This window comes from Grammomys surdaster, unplaced genomic scaffold (genome assembly GCF_004785775.1).
Source record: "Grammomys surdaster isolate TR1022 unplaced genomic scaffold, NIH_TR_1.0 255, whole genome shotgun sequence".
Lineage (NCBI taxonomy): Eukaryota > Metazoa > Chordata > Mammalia > Rodentia > Muridae > Grammomys > Grammomys surdaster.
Window position 1 is genome coordinate 6,145,710 of NW_021604696.1, and position 18,263 is coordinate 6,163,972.

General features: G+C 51.1%; 1 protein-coding gene across 1 annotated transcript in view; it reads left to right on the forward strand.

Annotated features, from left to right (window-relative positions):
- The first annotated feature begins 793 nt into the window (after positions 1-793).
- Hs6st1 (heparan sulfate 6-O-sulfotransferase 1) overlaps positions 794-18,263 on the forward strand; it is a 36,285-nt gene continuing 18,815 nt past the window's right edge. The window contains exon 1 of the mRNA XM_028775418.1: positions 794-1,585. Within this exon, the coding sequence (XP_028631251.1) occupies positions 1,059-1,585 (527 nt within the window). The 5' untranslated portion in view covers positions 794-1,058. The remainder of the gene's footprint in view (positions 1,586-18,263) is intronic.

Sequence of the window (18,263 nt, forward strand, 5' to 3'; positions counted from 1 at the left end):
AAAAAAAAAAAAAAAAAAAAAAAAAAAAAAAAAAAAAAAAAAAAAAATCACGAAGATTGGAATTTTAATTTTTTTCTAATGTTGGTTCAATTTTGTAACTTTTTAAAAAATATAACCAGGATCAAAACAATGCACACTAGGGGAGAGGGATAAATAAAGCTGGTCCTCGGGCCTCTGCACACATTTCGGCTTATCTTCTTCACTGGGGGCTTTGGGTCATTGTCCCAGTGCCGCCAGGGGAACAGTAATATCCATGGAAAAGCTGGATTCATACCCTCAACCTCTCTCTTCCTTCCCCACCCTTACTGGCAGCCCCAAACCGCAGGGTGGCCCCGACTCCCAGCGCTCTCGAACTTGGAACTTCGGTGTGAAGGTCAAAGCCTCTGTATACCTTTGAGAGCTCAGGTGACACAAACTACCATGACCAGAGAAGGTGAAAAAACTCGGGCTCCCAAACCCAAGACCAAAGCCCAAAAGAGTCAACCACTCCTGGGCTCGGAACAACCCGGTCGCCACCCACAGGTCTGCGAACTGGAACCAATGCCCTTTCCGTAGCGATCGGCGTTGACAGTGTGAGAGACACGCGACCCGGAGCCCAGCACTGGCCTGTGCTTGGGCCTCCTCCGGCCCCGCCCCTCCCCCAGGGCGCTCCAGAGGCGGAGCGGAGGATCGGGGCGGGCGGCGACAGCAAGAGGCGCCGCGAGGGCGGGCCGGGGGCGGGCCGGGGCGGAGCCGCGACGGACTGCGGAGACGCGGCGGCGCACGGGGCGGTGCAGAGCGTTCTCGGTGCTGGGCTTTGCGGGCGGGTGCGGGCGCGCGCGGCTGCGGGGCGCTGTGGCGGGGGCCGGACTGTACGCTAGCCGAGCCGGGGATCGGGGCGGGGAGCAGCCGCGGTGCCGCCGAGGCCCGGGGCCCGCGACGCTGCTCACAGCCTGGGCGCCGAGTAGCCGGGCCGGGCCGGAGCGCCAGTGGCGGTGGCGGCGGCGGCGGCGGTGGCGGAGCAGCTGCGCCCCCCGCCCTCCCAGGCCCGGCGCCCGGGCCGCTGGCGATGGTGACACATGCGGCGGCGGCGCGCCGGCGGCAGGACCATGGTTGAGCGCGCCAGCAAGTTCGTGCTGGTGGTGGCGGGCTCGGCGTGCTTCATGCTCATCCTCTACCAGTACGCGGGCCCGGGGCTGAGTCTGGGCGCGCCCGGTGGCCGCGCGCCCCCCGACGACCTGGATCTCTTCCCCACGCCGGACCCACATTACGAGAAAAAGTACTACTTCCCGGTGCGCGAGCTGGAGCGCTCGCTGCGCTTCGACATGAAGGGCGACGACGTGATCGTCTTCCTGCACATCCAGAAGACCGGCGGCACCACCTTCGGCCGCCACCTAGTGCAGAACGTGCGCCTCGAGGTGCCCTGCGACTGTCGCCCGGGCCAGAAGAAGTGCACCTGCTATCGGCCCAATCGCCGCGAGACCTGGCTCTTCTCTCGCTTCTCCACGGGCTGGAGCTGCGGGCTGCACGCTGACTGGACCGAACTCACCAACTGTGTGCCCGGTGTGCTAGACCGCCGAGACCCAGCAGGTCTGCGTTCGCCCAGGTGAGCGTCCGCTGCGGGCGAGTGTGATGGCGGGGGGTATCCCTAAACCCCAAGCCAGATCTGCCCTCTTTGCTCTCTTGGGGCCCCTTCCGATCTGCGGGATCCCAGGGTCCCCATCTCATCTGTCCCTGCAGCTGCCACTCCTGACCTCTGATCCCTCTTTTCACCCTCTGTTCCGTGCTTCTCTTCACCACTGGCCTCTCTGCGCAGTGCCCAGACTTCCTCCTGGGTCGCTGCCCGCTGCTCTCTCTCCAGCCCACTTGCGGTGCACTGCCGGCTAGCCTGAGAGATAAACCTCGGGGACTAAAGGTCTAGGGTTGGCTCTAGAGGCAAAAAAACAGGTGTGTCGGTGTGTGTGCGTGTATGTGAGTGTGTAGCCCGTACCTGTCTAGTGCTAAAAGTGGAGCAAGAGAAACGAGGTTCCCTTTCCTCTGCACCTGTGGTATCTCCAGGCCCTCCAGTGCCTGCCAACCTGGGGAGGAGCTGCCAGGAAAGGGGTGGGCTCTGCCTGCCGGTGTGTGCAGGTAGAACAAAGGCCCGTGTGACTCGCGCTGAAGACGGAGAGAAGGCAGCACTACCTGGCCTCCCCAGTCACAAAAGTGAAACAAAAGCCTCCAGTTGGGGACTGCCTTCCCTAGAAATCTATCCACCGGCCAGATTAGGGATAGCCGAGACAGTCGAAGCTACTTGTGCAGCCAGGGACCTTCCAGTAAGGCCCTTCATTCTCCTCCTCGTCTGGGGGATGTGGATGAGGGCCAGCCCTTCTGAAAGCACTTTGTAAAGTTGAGATTGTAGCCCTGTTTCTGCTGGTGCCCACTGGTCCTTCTGGGATTATTTTCCCCTTACCCCGCCCCAGCCCACCCCACCCCACCCCAGGAATTAGGGCTTCTTGCCTGCCTTTGTTTCTCTTCCATATTTACTGTAGGACTGAATTTACAGATGAGCTAGGAAGTGGGCGTGGGCAAGTCTTGACTGAAGTCCGCTATTTTCTTTGGTACTGCCCCAAAGGGGGCAGAAAGGTGCTGACTCTCTGGTGAGATTGGGATACTCTAGTGTCCAACCAGCCTGGAGCTGTTTGTGGTCCACAGTACAGCTTGCCTTACTATCGAGGATTTATTCCCCGAACTGCCTGGACACTAGGATGCTAGCTAGAGTCGGGTGATAGATATACATTCTGCACCCACCCCTAGCAGTGCTCAGTCTCAATGGAGGTATTCCATCGCCCTAATCTGGACCCAGAATCTCCTTTCAGGCCCTTGAAACTGCTTCCTGTCCACATTAGCTCTGCTGTGCACACATACATGTTTCAGTTACAGAACTCATCCCTATGGTTCAACCATGCTGTGCTAGAGTCTGGGTCTAACCATAGCAGCTGTTCACTGGTCCACCAGTCAAGGCTGTGGGTGCCCAGTGCTGGGCACACCCCAGCAGGCTCAGGGAAGCCCTCTGTCTGCAGGATGTGGGGCTTATGACAGTGGGCATCCTAATTAAAGGAGATCCAGTCAAACTGTGCATGGTGCTCTTAGGAGTATAGAGAGGCCAGAGCTTTGGGGTGAGCCTACCCCTCATTGACCACATTGGCCACAGATTGTAACTAGGGTATTCTTCTTGCAGCCTATGGGTTCCCAGAGTGAAGGACCCTGACGCCCCTTGGCTAGAAGTTTATCAGAGGCTCTGGTGGCCTCATGGCTATGAATGGAAGGAACAGGGGAGGTGAGTGGCACCAGATGCTGCTCACAGGCCTCGACTGCCTGCAGGATACAAAATGCAGGATGGACTGCTGACCCCCCCAACCAGGAAGTTGCTGACTCAGCAACAGTGGGCTAGGTGGGGGCGGGGCCTCTAGGGCCCTTGGTTCCAAAGCTTCTAACTCTGCCACCCAATAAGTGGCTCTGGGTTCCTCTGTTACTCTTTCCACCGTGTTCCATTTGTTTCTTTCTTAGGCACTAGGTATATAGCTTTTTTTCCCCAAAACTAAACTAAGAGACTTTTATGTATTGAACTCTCAGCTGCACCTGAGTTCCTCAGCTGAGCCCTATCCCTGGCAAGAGCTGTACTCCCATCAGCCCAGGGACCCCGTCGCTGTCAGAGTTGATGAGCATGATGGCTGGTGTTAAGTAGCACTCACTGTCACCCTTTAAGACCTGTTCCTTCCCCAGACTCCTTGCAAACTAGGGTAGGCCTTCCCTTCCTCTTCTCTCTGCCCTCAGGGTATGGTAGAGCTTGGACACCTGACTCTCCCCAGCTCCTGACCTCCCCATGGCACATCTGCCTGTGGCTGCTATGAACTGGGCACACATCTGGGCGACACAGGTCCTCCACTCCTTCCTAGGTTTGTAACTTACAACATCGTTTGGTACTTCCTGCCTCAGTAGGGGAACAGGTGTGTGAGCTAAGCATTGGAGGTTTCTGTGGCCTCTGTCTGCTACAGATGTCTCACATCTGCTAGCATAAGCCTGTGTGCTTACAAGACCAGTCTGGAGAGACAGAAGGTTTGTTGGCTGGCCTTGGACAGATGGAGCTGCCAGGGGATGAGCGTCACCAAGGACCATTGGCACCTGGGCCAGCTCTAGTCTGACAGTGTGACTACCTGGGTCAGAGAACCCTAACCCTGATGGACACAGAATGCCCCAGGGGGCCAGTGGAGCTCACAGTCGGTGCCTATGGGCTCAGTTTGGTGACATCATTGACAGGTAGGGGTGGGAGGTTTGGGTGCCACTCTGGGGTGGTACCAGCAGTCTAGACCTTCTGAGTCTGGAGTCCTCCAGGGTCCAGGAGCGAGGAAGAGGAGGAATCTAGCATTATAGTAAGAGACCTCTCACGTGTCCCCTTCCATTGTACTGATTATTTTTTTTTTTTTTTTTTTGTGACTGAGCAGGAAGAGAAGAAGCCCATATTCTCCTCCCATGGTTTTGCATATGTTGGGCATCTGGAAAACCTCAGTCTGTGGCAAATACAGCCGGGTGGGCCCTCTGTGTACCCACTCTTAGCTGCCACGTGTTAGAATGGGAGCTTTTCTCTTCACTTCTGTAAGGAAGTGTTAAGTAGACACTCCTGTGTGCACATATTTTGCACAGCTTTGAGTTCCTTTGGAAACTCCTCTGAGGGGGATATCTGAATGCTTTGCAGCTCTGGAGAGCGGCCACATTAGTTTCTTCTTGGGGACTGTGCCTTGCTTTGTGCTTTCTAGCCTGTGCCATCAGAGTACCCTTCCCAGCTGCCACCTCCCTAGAATCATGATTGTGGTTCTTAAAAAGTTTTCTTGGGCTAGGAATGCAGCTGAGTTGGTAAGAGTGCTGGCTCAGCTTGCAGGAGGCCCTAAGTTCTATCCCCACTACAGTATCAAACCAGATGTGGAGGTGTATTCCCTACTTCCAGCACTCCAGGGAGTGGGAGCAGCAAGGTCAGAGGTCAGGGTCATCCTTGGCTATGTAGTGAATTCCAGCCTGTGCTACATGAGACTGTGTCTCAAAAACAACAGGAACGCCGGGCAGTGGTGGCGCACGCCTTTAATCCCAGCACTTGGGAGGCAGAGGCAGGTGGATTTCTGAGTTCGAGGCCAGCCTGGTCTACACAGTGAGTTCCAGGACAGCCGGAGCTATACAGAGAAACCCTGTCTCAAAAAACAAACAAACAAAAAAAAACAGCAACAAAGTTTTTCTTTTCCCTTAAAAAGTAGGCCCCCAACTTGGAAACCACTTTTATTTTTTAAATAGGAAGAGAAAAGCTATTGTTACATTTTACTTATTGTGTGTGTGCACATGTGTGAGTCCATGCATGTATCTGTGTGCATGAGTGTGCATGTGCCTCCCATGGCTATGCATCAGAGGGTAGAGAACAACTTCTGGAAGTCAGTTCTCTCCTTCTACCATGTGGGGTCAAGCGATCAGACCTCCGATTTTATGGCAGGCATCTTTTATCTACAGAACCATTCGTCTTACTGATTCCCCAACATTTGTTTGTTTTGTTGTTTTTAGTGAACACAAAGTGCTTTTTTTATTGTAAAACCCCACCCTACTCATACCTTGGAGGTGCACAACCTTGTAGGGAACAGGACATGGCTGTGCCCTGTCACCCTAGTTGTCTCCCTACCTGCTTAGGGATGTGTACAGCAAGGGTCAGAGGGCAGACTGAGGTGCTGGGGGTGGGGCAGCACTTGTCCAGAGCTCTTGGTGATCATCTCAGTTGGCCCCGTGGCTTGCTGGCAGTTCTGTCCACAATGTCATAATTTTGATGTTTTGGGTCTTTAAGAGGTAGAACCCAGGAGATTTGGTTATTTGAGGACACCTTTCTGAAAAAGGATAGGGAGATCCCAGCTAGTTCTTGAAAGAGTGAATCTGGGCCTCTCTATGGATGCTCTGTGGCCTCCTGCCAGCCATGTAACCTCTCTTGCACACGATCCTGCCATGATGTCATCTCTGCACAAGGCCCTCACTAAATCCGAGCTGCAGCTGACATCATGTCCTTGAACCTCTAAAAACCGAGTTAGTCAACTTTGCTTTGGAAAGTACCCAGCCCTGATTGCATTACAGCAGTGGGACACAGAGTGAGATAGTCCTCAACGCCCCCATAAAGCAGCTGTGTGAACACTGGCCTATTTAAACTCATCAGAGTGCCTAAGCCTGGACGGCTTGGGGGCAGCATTTGGATATCTGTCCATCCCAATCCCTGTGCTTCAGCCAGCCCTCTACTGCCTCCTGCTCCTGAGAATGATTGTCCCTAAGAAAGGCAGCCATCGATTTAGGTTGTATAGGCTTTCCATACCTAGGCAGAAATGTACAATTATGCTTGAAATTTGAGTCATCCGGCTTACTAGAAACCACCCGACAGCCTTCACCCATCGCTGCAGGGCAGGAATCAAGCCGTGTTCGCTTGGCTCTAAAAAGGGAATACCACACCTGTGAGGTCTCCTGATAGCCCGCTGAGACCAGCCGCAGTGGCACACGGCAGCTTCCAGTAGTCTCCCCTACATGGCTGGATTGTTCTCCAGTGACTCCTTAGCACCAGGCTGTCCACTCCATCAGTATCCTGAGAAGGGCAGATGGGGTAAGAGGCAGTGTTGTGAGACTGTGGCCAACCTATCTCTGTCTGCTTGGCACTCTACACACAAGTGGGGAAGCCGGAAGCCACGTGCCTTTCCACACTTCCTCTGTCGTCCCCAATGCAAAGGACTCGAGAGGTGTTTCCAGTGTAGACACGAAGCCACAGAGAAGCCACAGAGAGAGTCGGAAGGGACTGCCCAATTACCTAGTATGTTTGAAAAGAGTAAACCACAAGAGACCATGTTTTGGAGAACAGTTAGAGAGGGGCTGGTCAGTTCATCAGGCCAGACTCCAAGCTAAAGCTTTGAATAGTACCACTCAGGCTCTCCCTACCCACTGAATAACTGTATGCCCTGGGGGTAGGTACCGCTTGCACCCCCCTCCCCCATTTCAGGAACTATCAACCAGGTCATATGACTTTTATGTCTATCATCTTTTAAGACTTTTTTTTTCTTTTGGGGAACTCAGCTGCCTTCTCTTCCAAGTAAGACTTTGTTATTTTTACTTTTGTGTTGAAGGGAGGGTATATTAGACTAGGGGCTGAGAGGAGGAGGGGGACTAAGGTCAAGGCACACTGACCAGTAGAGGTTACAGGGTGCCAATGGGAAGTGATGTGGGCAGCAGTGTAGGGTTTTGCCCTCTTGAACCAGGTAAAGTTCAGGCATGTTGCCAAAAGCTATCAACACGGATGACTAGGGGCCAGAGACGTACCTAGAGATGGCCTAAGTGGAGAGAGATAACCCAGGTGTTAGCATCTCATCTGTCTTAGAATTCAGGCTTGTCATTTGCTGACTGTTGAACTCTTAGCCTTGCGTGTCCCTGAATAAAATACCCCTTCCTGCTTTAGTATTGTCTCAAGTCCCCTGAGTACAGGGTCTGTCACTTTGTAGAAACAATATGTACATTTCCACACACAGGAGAGAGCTAAAAGCCAGTCATTCCTCACCTCTGACTGGAGAGTCTCTGGAGAGACTCTCCAGCTTCCAGATAGTGCCCACTGGAGACAGTCAAACCTGGCTTGGATAAGCCTTCTCCCCTCTACCCTTCTGAGGCCAGGCCCATTCTGTGGACACTGGGAGCTTGGCTAGAGGCACGGGTCTACACACCTAATTATTATCCATGAAACTTGTCATGTCGAGGAGGCTTCTCTCCCCTCTATGGCTGGCTCATGCTCTGCTAGAGATACTATCTATCTACTTTTGGAGGCTCCGCCCTATTCCCAGCTTCCCTGGGTTATTCATTCATTGACTGCACTGCAGACTTTGGCCTGGGCAGCCTGTCACAGGAGAAAAAAACCCAAGTTCCAGGAATGTTCAGATCCTCCGTACACACAGGGCTTAGGTACAAGAGGAGGGAACACACAGTAACCTGCCTGACTGTTCATGTCCTAGGGGCATGTGTTCTGTAGGGTTCCAAAGCTGGATCCTCAAAACTAGAGGGAGTCTCTAAGCCAGCCCCTTCTGCCTAGTGACCAGAGCCAGTGACTCTGGGACTCAGTAAACATATCTCCATTTTTGTGGTCGAGATGTCTATCCACCATTGGGGTCTAGAGAGGGACCAATGACCTCATGGTACCTCCAGCTTGAGATTGTAGCCACGTATTGTGGGAGCCATAGCCAGTTACAACCCCTTGAGTTCCACAGTCTGCCAAAAGGGAGGGCCCAGGTCCCCATCTGGAAAGCAGGCTGTCTGTGGCACCATGGTGGGCATGGCTGAGCAGGGCCTTGCACATCTGCATGGAGCTTTGGAGAGAAGCCATTCCCCACAGCCCGGCATCTGGCTCAGCCTTGAAGGCCGTGAGCCACGCAACTGCTTCTGTTTGTTTACATGGAATGTTAAAAGGCCCAGCAGCAGGGACATCAGAACAAATCAGTAGTTGTCTGAAAAGATAATAAATGGACGGATTAAACCGGGAATTAATGGTTTACAGAACTGTAAAGCACAGAGGTCAGTGGCCAAAGTCATTTACACCCCGGTCATGAATGGGAGTGAGCTCCTTCCCTCTCATGGTCAGGCTACTCCAGCATAAGTTTCTCCACCAGTCAGCCAGGCCGCTCCACAGAAATTGTGCTTGCCACAGGGACCCTGCCATGCCTGCATCTGGAGTCAGAATAGTGTAGGCTCCAGTTTGGCTACTCCCTCCCTGGACCACTTGAAGCCTCATTTTCTGTCTCCCTTACTCCCTCGAGGAATGGTGAGAGTCCCATCAGGAGTCAGGTGATAAGCTCTATTCAGTCCAGCAGGGCAGGTAAGGACAGGAAGTACTGTGACTGCCCAACAGCAAGGAAGCCAGCTCAGGAGAGACAGGAGAGCAGGAGCTGGGTTGGGAAGCATCTTACAGGGCCTACTGAGGCAACATCAAGTAAGTGAGCAGCCCAAAGGTGGTCCAACCAAGTACATTCCAGGCTTCGCTTTTCATGGGCTTTGGAACATCTGTAGAGATGACTCCCCTTCTTTAAATGGTCACCTTGACTGTGTCTGCCACAGGGGTACAGATCAGGACCTCCACCCACAGTTTCCCCATAGGCCCATCTCTTCAAGAGGTTATAATGAGTCTTGCCACTTCTGGGAACAGATAAAAGGGACCTCCAGAGCCAGGTCTTCACTCTACTCCATGAACTGGTGAGCTCTGAGACTAGCAGTTAAAGCCTAGGCAGGGTCTCGTGAGTATTCCAAGTTGTCCTTAAACCCTCAAATGTTTGAGGATGATCTTGAACTGATGTGCCCTCTGACTGTTGAGGTTAGAGACATACACCGCCATGCATGGCTTTTTCAGTGGTAGGGATTGAACTCAGGTCTCTCTGTGTGCCAGACAAGTACTCTGTCACCTGAGCTACATCCCCAGCCCAATTGTGGAGACAGGCATAGAGAGCCTGGGGTCTGCAGATCTCCCCTCTGTTCCTCTTAGATGCTTAATGGACCTACAGGAACTGAGGGGCACTCGGGCCAGGAAGGGCGACTATGCCATAGGGCATGTTCCTTGGAATATGGCATTGGGTCAAGCCTGGGCTCTAATCACCTCACAGTGTACACTCCTACACAAGGGCACAGTGGAGAGTCTCGGGGGGGGGGGGGACGTCCACTGAGCCTTTCCAAATCCGCCCCAGCCTGTTGTCTGCAATTTCATGATTCTCCTATCTTCCTGTTACTACCTTAGCACCTGGGTTGTAACTCTCTTAACCCATACTCTAAGCTGTTTCAATGTTGCAAACTTTCTAAGCCCTGTATCCATTTGTACTTAGCTTCCTGCAGCCCACTGTCTGCGCTCAGCCTGTCTCTGAGACATATCCTTGCTGGTCCATGACATGCATATTTAATCCAGCCACCTCCCAGTTCAGCCCCCGTGGCTGTCTAGACACAGCTCCTGTTTTCTCGGCTTTGTTCTGTAAGCAGCCTGGAGGGAGCTTCATTCATGTTGCCTGCCACAGTGCAGCTTATTAAAACCGCACCTGGTCCTATAGACCTCATCCAGTAAGTCAGAGTATTCTGTTCTCAGCCCAGAGCAGGCCCCGCAGACTAGGAGTGTACTGTGTCTGCTATGAAATAAGTATGCATGACCTTGGGGCTCATAGGTTTTCTCTGCCCGTGACTTGTTTGTGTCTTTGGCCTTAGTTTTCCTCTGTGGGGTCGTTTATCCTCTTCCTGTTGGCTGGTAGGGTCCTCTGTCTGTCTTAAGGCCAAGTTCCACGGGTAACCTGCCCAGCAGACGTCATCTCCTGCGTGCGCATCCACCTTTAACATGGCTCTAGGCTTGTGCCTTACACAGGTACCTGCAGATGCTAGAGGCCAAGCCAGTCCTCTGTCCTGTTGCTGGGACCTTGCTGATGGAGGCAGTCTTAGTCATAGGCTTAGATAGCCAAGGGAGTGGACAGATGGTGATCTTATTACTGTCTTCCCAGCAATGTGGATACTCCAAGGCTGCCTTCAAAAGTATTCAGCAGGGCCCGGGTACGTAAGCTGAGTCCAGGAAGCCCAGGTAAGCCAGCAGGGTCTACTGCCGCAGGCACCATTTATCAGGATATCTGAAAGACTGAGTTGGAAGACAGGACTTTACAGCTAAAACCAGAGCCTGGAGCTGCTGCTTGGAAAACCCAGGCTCCATCTCTATGCATGGAAAGGTAGGTCTAAAAGGCCTATCCATATTACCCACACCCTGACTAGGATACTGCCTGTCTGCATCTGGTACCTGGCCCTGCCCCCCTCCTCATCCATAGTCAGTACCATCGGCGCAGCCACACCTAGGACTGGCCCCTGAATGATGCTGTTTTGTGACCAAAGCTCCTGGCACCGCCCTCCCAGAAGAGGAGCTTATCACCGGATGCCCACACACACACACTGAGCTCCAGCCTCTGATGCCTCACTCCATAAGCCTGGGACAAGAGAGCCTGACAAAGTGGCCCCCCTGAGTCCCTTTCTGACTGAAAATTAGAACACTTCAGGCCTCGCAGAGCCCAGGGGACAAATGTAGACAGTTGCTTCTAGCTCCTGGGCAGCAAAGGAGAACATCTCCCTCCAAGTCAAGCACTAAAGCTCCCATGTAAATATTTACCTCTCTGGAGCTTTGGTGTCCTTGGGAAACAGAGACTGGAGGCACTGAGTTTTGGTGTTGACATCACCATGGTGAGAGTTGAGATGGATGTCCTTTCAAGCAGGGAAATTGGGGGTGGAGGGTATAGTATGAGCTTTCCTGAATCCTAGACCTCAGGTAAGGCTTTGTCACAAGCACTTCTAGAAGTGGGGGACTTGGGGAAGGCACCAAAGAAGGACACTGTAGGGGAACCAAGGCAGAGAGGCTTTGTCTAGACAGATGGTAACTGTGACCCACAAAAACCCTTACTCGGTACCAGACTTACTTCATCTAACTAGGAGCCCCATTTTACAGACAGTATCCTGAGGAGCAGAGAGCCTAAATAAATTGCCACATAAGGTCACCCATGACAGAGCTGCAAGCTTGTGGCTCCAAAGTCCCCTATGTCCCCTACCCTTCCTCAATGACAGACAGCAAGGTGGCTTCCCTACCAGGGGATCTAGGAGTGGCTCCTGCCAGGGTCTCAGGCTTACCATACTGTCTGTCTGTGATAGGGACAAATGTGCCAGTCATGTCAAGGCTTCAGAGGCCTGGTTGGAGGTTCCTACTGACTACCAGGTTCCCAAAGAGTCTAGCTAAATGAAAAACTGCCCCAGTTCATTAGGTGTGACATGGTGACTCCCTGGAGATCAAAGTCAGGGATGGAGTGAACAGATAACCTCCCTAGTTATCTAGAGGCCTTTTTAAATATAATTTTTAAAGATTTCTTATGTTTTATTTATGTATATGATGTGTGTGTTTCTGTGTGTGTATGCCAGGTTTGTGTGGGTGGGTTTGGAGGCCAGACCTCAGAGGAAGGCACTGGGTCTCCTGGATCTAGAGTTACAGGTGGTTGTGAACTACCCATTGTGGATACTAAGAATGAAACTCAGATCCTCTGCAAGAGCAGCAAAGGGCCTTAATTCCTGACCTCTCCCTAGCCTCTAGTTTAATTTTTAATCTAATTAGTTGTGGCATATGTAAGTCAAACACAAATGGTTCACTACTTCCATTATGTGGGGTTCAGGAATCAAACTCAGGTGGTCAGGCTCTGTGGAAAGTTTACCTGCTGAGTCACCTTGGTAGCCTGAGTCTAGAGGTGTCTGTGAAAAGAGAGGCCCTGCCCAGGCAGATGTGGGAGAAAATGGGCCACAAGGAGAGTGGGTAACAGCTCCTCTTTGTGAACAAAGACTATGGTGGCCATGTCCAGGTTGTCCTGGAAGGGCTCGGCCTTCCTCTGCCACCTCTGTTCTTTGGACAGTCTGGTAAGTAGGGTGTGGGTTGTTTTGTTCATGGGAGTCCAGACACACTTGCCAGCCCGCCTCCTGAACTCTGAGAAGGTTCACTGCTTCCCCATCATGCTGTTTATAGCCATGAGGAAGTCGAGTCCTGTGAGGACAGGTTTATGCCTTTGCTTTCCTGGAAGCTGGGCTGGCAACACGCCCAGCAGAAAATGCAGCTTCTGTAGGGGAGCAGCCGGTTTTAGTCACATGGTAAGAATGGTACCAGTAGGTCATCTGAAGCAGAAGAATGTCTCAGACACTCGACTCTCAGGGAGCCGGCTCAGAAAGGGGCTCACCAAGGTGAAGTCAGTCCTGACAGTCATACATGAAGTGCATATCAGACCATCGGCCATGGATCTGGAGCCCATCTCAGCAGCCTGGGATTGTCATGTTAAACAGAGTTTTAGCAGAACTGGGTATGGGGTGGAAGGACATGTATTAGAATGTCTGGGTAGTTGACATCAGATTGTGAGCATGTTAGAGAGGCTAAGAACCCAGAAGCCCAGTTGCTGCTGAGTCTAAGAGGTGATTGCTTCTGAAGGCCAGCAGATTCCTAGAACATCCCTGGTCTGCAGGCTGTGCTGGAAGCAAACCAGGCTGGGCTCTGACGTCAGTGAAGAATCACTGCCCCACCAGGAGTGATGGCAGACCAGCAAGCATCCAAGCTTTCCCTCCGACCTCTCTACATCTGAGCCATCACTGGAAGCTGAGGGATAATGTGCTTCCCTCAGTTTCTGGAAATGTCTTCCTAGACCTACCCAGATGTATCTCCTAGTAGATTCCAGATGCAATCGAGTTGACAGTCAAGACAGTCATCACAGGTATCTTTCTCTGAGTCAGTCTGCATCACAGGCCAGGCCCCCTCTTCTTACTTTGGGTTCCTCACTTTGCTCACAGATGTTGAGAAGACTTGAGATGTCATTCAGCCAGGGCTGAGAATCCCCTCCCACACTGCAGCATCCTCTCTGACTTTTTTTTTTTTTAAACTACAAGTAGCACCATATGATCTCCACATGGCACAGGCTCCAGACAAGAAATCGTGCACTTGGGGGATTTGAACCTACACAGACTAGTCTAGCCAAGTAGGCCCCTCCAGGTACCATCACCCACCCTCCCTCCTCTGGATCCTCCTGGAGCTTCAACCTTGCTATTGCTAGTCACTGTGTCCCTGTCTCAGTCCCTCATACCTTTGTTGGCCAAGATGGGACCATGTGTGGTCTTGGCTTAGTACTGCGTGTATAATAGGCAGTTGGAAGAGGTGACCTGTGGGTGACCCTATCCTTGTAATACATCACAGGAATTTTGCCAGCTGGTGATAGGAAGGGTTCCCACAGAGCGTGGGGTGATAATGCCCTGCACAGTGTGTACTTGATAGTAAGAATGGGAACCAGTGGCCCTGCATGAGGAGATAGATGCTGAGCTGTTATGGTGTGGGGTCCTCTAACTATGCTAGACATGTATGTGTAGCTGCCTATAGTCAGTGCTGCAAGAGCTCAGCTGGGACACAGCCATCCTCACTGCAGCCCTCTGAGATTCACATCCCAGCTGCAAGCTGGAAAACCACTTGGAGTGAAAGGGCTCATCATGGTCCCAAGCTAGTCATCAGAAGATGTGCTAGCCCAGGGTCTTTCTAGAGGCCTGTGTTAACATCTGTTTCCAAGGCTCCCTCTGGGGGATACTATACTTTTATAGTCCATGGTAGATACTTAGTTTTTTACTTACCCTGCATATGACAAAACACCTGCTCTGGGAACAGCAGTGGGCTCTGCCTTGATGGCCTCATGGTCCTCTTCCATCTACACAAGAAGAGAAAAAGCTCTTAGAAAGTTGGTGCCCTTTGGGGTGATGGGCATGGCCAGCAGTGTTCCCAAAGGGTGGCTGCACTAGTTCTCCAGAGAAGCAGAACCCATAGGATATAGGTAGGGAGGCTGATGAGAGTGGACTTGTGGGAATTCGCTCATGTGACCATGGAAGCTGCATTATTTCAGGACATGTTCTCTGCATGCTGGAAATCCAGGGAAACCATTGCTTCATCCAAGGCTGAAGGCCTCTGAACCTGGCAGCCACTGATAACCTGAAATGATAATGTCCAACAGCAGGAGGAAGGTACCTCTCAGATGCTAAAAAGCATGTACCCACCACTTCTATACCATTTCCTTATGTGCAGCCCCCTTGGCTGATCATGTGGTACCTATCCACACTTAGAGAGCCTTACTTGGTCTACAGATTCCAATGCTAGGCATGCTTTTCCAGCCCTCTGGTAGTCCTTAGTACAGGCAGGTGACACCTAACGTTGGGCACTGTAGTACACTTTGACACAGTATCTAGGGCCAGATGCAATGTCAAGTACCCCATCAAAATGACAGGTATTTCCAGACACCTAATTGATGTCCCTTAAGAACAAGCTGGACACAAAGACTATATGAGGTGGTCTATGAGCCTAGGAGACAGGATGTGTTGTTTGATATGTTAATAGTGCATACGGTGGAGAGCCTCCACTTGGTCACCAGACACCTGCAGTACCCTTCTTGAACCAGGGAGGGACTTAGACCCCTAGGGAAGTTATCATGCATTCCTGAGGAGCCACAGAGGGAACCAGAGAAGAGGATATTGTGGGTGCCGGCCTTCTCAGCTGAAGGTTCAGTGAGGAAGTAAGTACATGGTCACACATTTTCCTAGTCTTGACTGAACAGACGGAGCTCTCTGCCTTCCCACCAGCAGCACCCTCAACCCCCCAGTCAACATCTGTGATCTCAGGTCCTGCAGCATAACAGCTGACCACGGAGTGACAAGACCAGGAGCAAGTGTCCTCTTTTGCCATGCATAGAGAGGCCCTTGAGGGAAGAACGCTAACAGAGAACATAGGTCTGGCTGGAGCCCCAGTATTCGGAGTCCGCACCCAACCCTACTGTGTACAATGGTGTCTACTTCCTCTGTCAGTGTGGACTGACTTTAAGGCATAGCAGAAAGATCTTCTGATCTATGTCTGTCTCTTTGTCTATCTGTGTGTGTGTGTATGTCTCTGTCTGTCTGTCTCTCTCTCTTTCTCTGTGTGTGTGTGTGTGTGTGTGTGTGTGTGTGTATATGTGTGCGCGCGCACGTGCGTGTCCCACCTCTGGCTCCTATTGTTGGAGTGATTAGACCTGGGGTGTGGGTACTTGCCTTTAATCTTTCAGACCCAGCCAAGACCCATGAGATCCTAGAGAACGCTTGACTACCTCGTTCTGCTGCTCCTATGAGCCAGTCTAGAAACAGATTTGCTAAGCCTTGAGGACACACCAGTGATTCCCTGAGATCCTGCTGGGGACTGGGCTACAGCAGCTGAGCCACAAGTCTCACCTGCACATATGTGCGCAGTGCAAGACCTTGATAGACTCCTGGGATAAAGCAGAGGCCAACAGGACAGGACGACTGCTCTCGACATCCACCGTCACCCAGATACCTGTGTGCACATGCCTACTCATGCATGCCCCCACATCGGCTCATGCTTTGCAGCCAGTAGTCACTCACATATTCCAGAGTGAGAATCCCATTTGCCCTTACAAGCACTTGGCACTCAGATATTTCCCCCTTGCTTGGAATTCTTTCCCATCGATGCCTGCTAAGAGCTGAGTGATTTTCCACTTGGTGGCTAGGCAGTTTCTGCAGCCTGGCTCTTCAGAAGCTCTTCTGACAACCAGGATGTGGGAGGATATGTTTCAGGGGCTGACCTGTCACTACAGTGGGTGGCCTGAAGCCTCAGTCCAGGGTCAGGTCTCCAGGCCATACAGAGACTGTTGCTGGTGTGTGTGCCTTTGAATGCTTGGCTGGTGTAAGATGATGTGAGTCAACAGTTCCCTTTCTTTCCTGGGAGAGGCGGACTCATCTAGGAGGGTAACAAGCCTTGTGTCTTAGGTGAGGTGTGTGTGCTATCCTCCTCAGAGCCAGAGAGGAAGGATAGGGACCAACAATTGGGACAGCATGAAGAAAACACTGAGCCTCTGTTGTAACAACTCAGAGAGCAGGCCTGAGGTCCCACCTCTGGCTCCTACTATTGGGACAGTTGGAAGGCAGCTCTGAGCACAGAGACCTGGGGCGTGCACATGAGGAATAGGGTGCGGTTAACAGTCTTAGAGTGTCTTTCACCTGTGCCAGCCAGCCCCTCCTTTCCAGGTGTTACCCTGGCATAGAGCCACTACCAATGGGACCATCTTGTATGCTTCTTAGACATTTGTATATCTTGGTAGAAATGTCTATTCTGCTTCCTTCCCATTTTTCTATGGGTTGTTGATGTTTTATTAAGTTATAAAAGTTCTTTATACATGATGGATATCTGGATACCAATCTATTACCGAATACAACACTTGCAAATATTTTCTCCTAATCGGCAGATTGTCTTTTCACTCTGTGATGACTTTGACTTATAAAAGTTTTTAATTGCAATGAAGCCCAGTTAGTCTTTCTAAGAAATCATCACCTGATCCAACCTCATAAACTTCCCTCAGTGTTTGTTTACCTTTATAGTTCATTAGTGATCAATTTAGCATTGGTTTTGATAAGTAATGGAAGACAAAATTCCAAGCGCTACAAGTACAGACTAAACACTTGCTTATACCGGGCCCTGGTTCCAATCCCCAACCCTACAAGGTGGGATGGGGTGCTATCTTATAATTAGGGTTTCTGTGAAGAGACACCATGACCACAGCAACTCTCACTGGGGCTGGCTTATAGTTTAAGAGGGTTAGTCTATTATCATAATGGCAGGAAACATGGTGACATGCAGGTAGACGTGGTGCTGGAGAAAGAGCTGAGAGTTCTACATCTTATCCACAGGTGGCAGAAGGAGACTCCCCCACTAGGCCTAGATTGAGTATGTGAGACCTCAAAGCCAGCATCCACAGTGACACACTTCCTCCAACAAGGCTACACCTTCTAATAGTGCCACTCCCTATGGGCCAAGCATTCAAATACACGAGTCTGTGGAAGCCATTCCTAGTCAAACCACCACAGACAATAAGTTTCAAATTCATTCTGTAGGAAATGGTTGCCTAGGTCTCCATCCCTTCCCCTATGAGTGATCTTAACATCTTTGTTAAATCATTGTGGGGGGGGGCAGAGTGTGTGTGTGTGTGTGTGTGTGTGTGTGTGTGTGTATGCATGCATGTGTGCACACGAAGTGCATACTTGTGTGTCTGTGGAATATATGCAAATATATATATATATAAGCACTTTTTTGAAGGACTCCTTGCTGTTCCATGTCTGTCTCTGTGCCAGCGCCACAGAGTTTTGATTACCACAGTTTTCTGGTTAAGTTTGTCCTTTAACTTTGCTCTCTATGACATACTTTGGTTATTTGAGATCTCTTCCGTGAGACTCTAAGATGAGCTCTGGATACACAGAAAGCATCTTGTAGTTATGAGCGGTATAACAACCTGCCAGTCTGTGATCTGGTTAGGTCTTCTAATCCATCATAACAAGTGGCCACTTCTGTCCGTTTCAGTTTTCAGGTTTCCCTGTCTTTCGTGGACTACAGTTCTTGGTATACAAATCTTCCCTCTCCTTGGTTAAGCTTACTCTTGATGTGGCTATAAACACAGTTGTTTTGTTCATTTCCTTCCCAGATTGTTTATTGCTAGTATATAAAACTGACTTAAATTTATATCCTACAACATTGCCAAGTTCATCAGTTGGAGTTTTCCCTCCCTTCCAGTTGTTTGGGAGCTTAGGCATGTAAAAAGCGTTCCTCTGCAAACATAACTTCACTTGTCTCTTCCTGTTTTGATGATTTTTATTTCTTTTTCTTGACT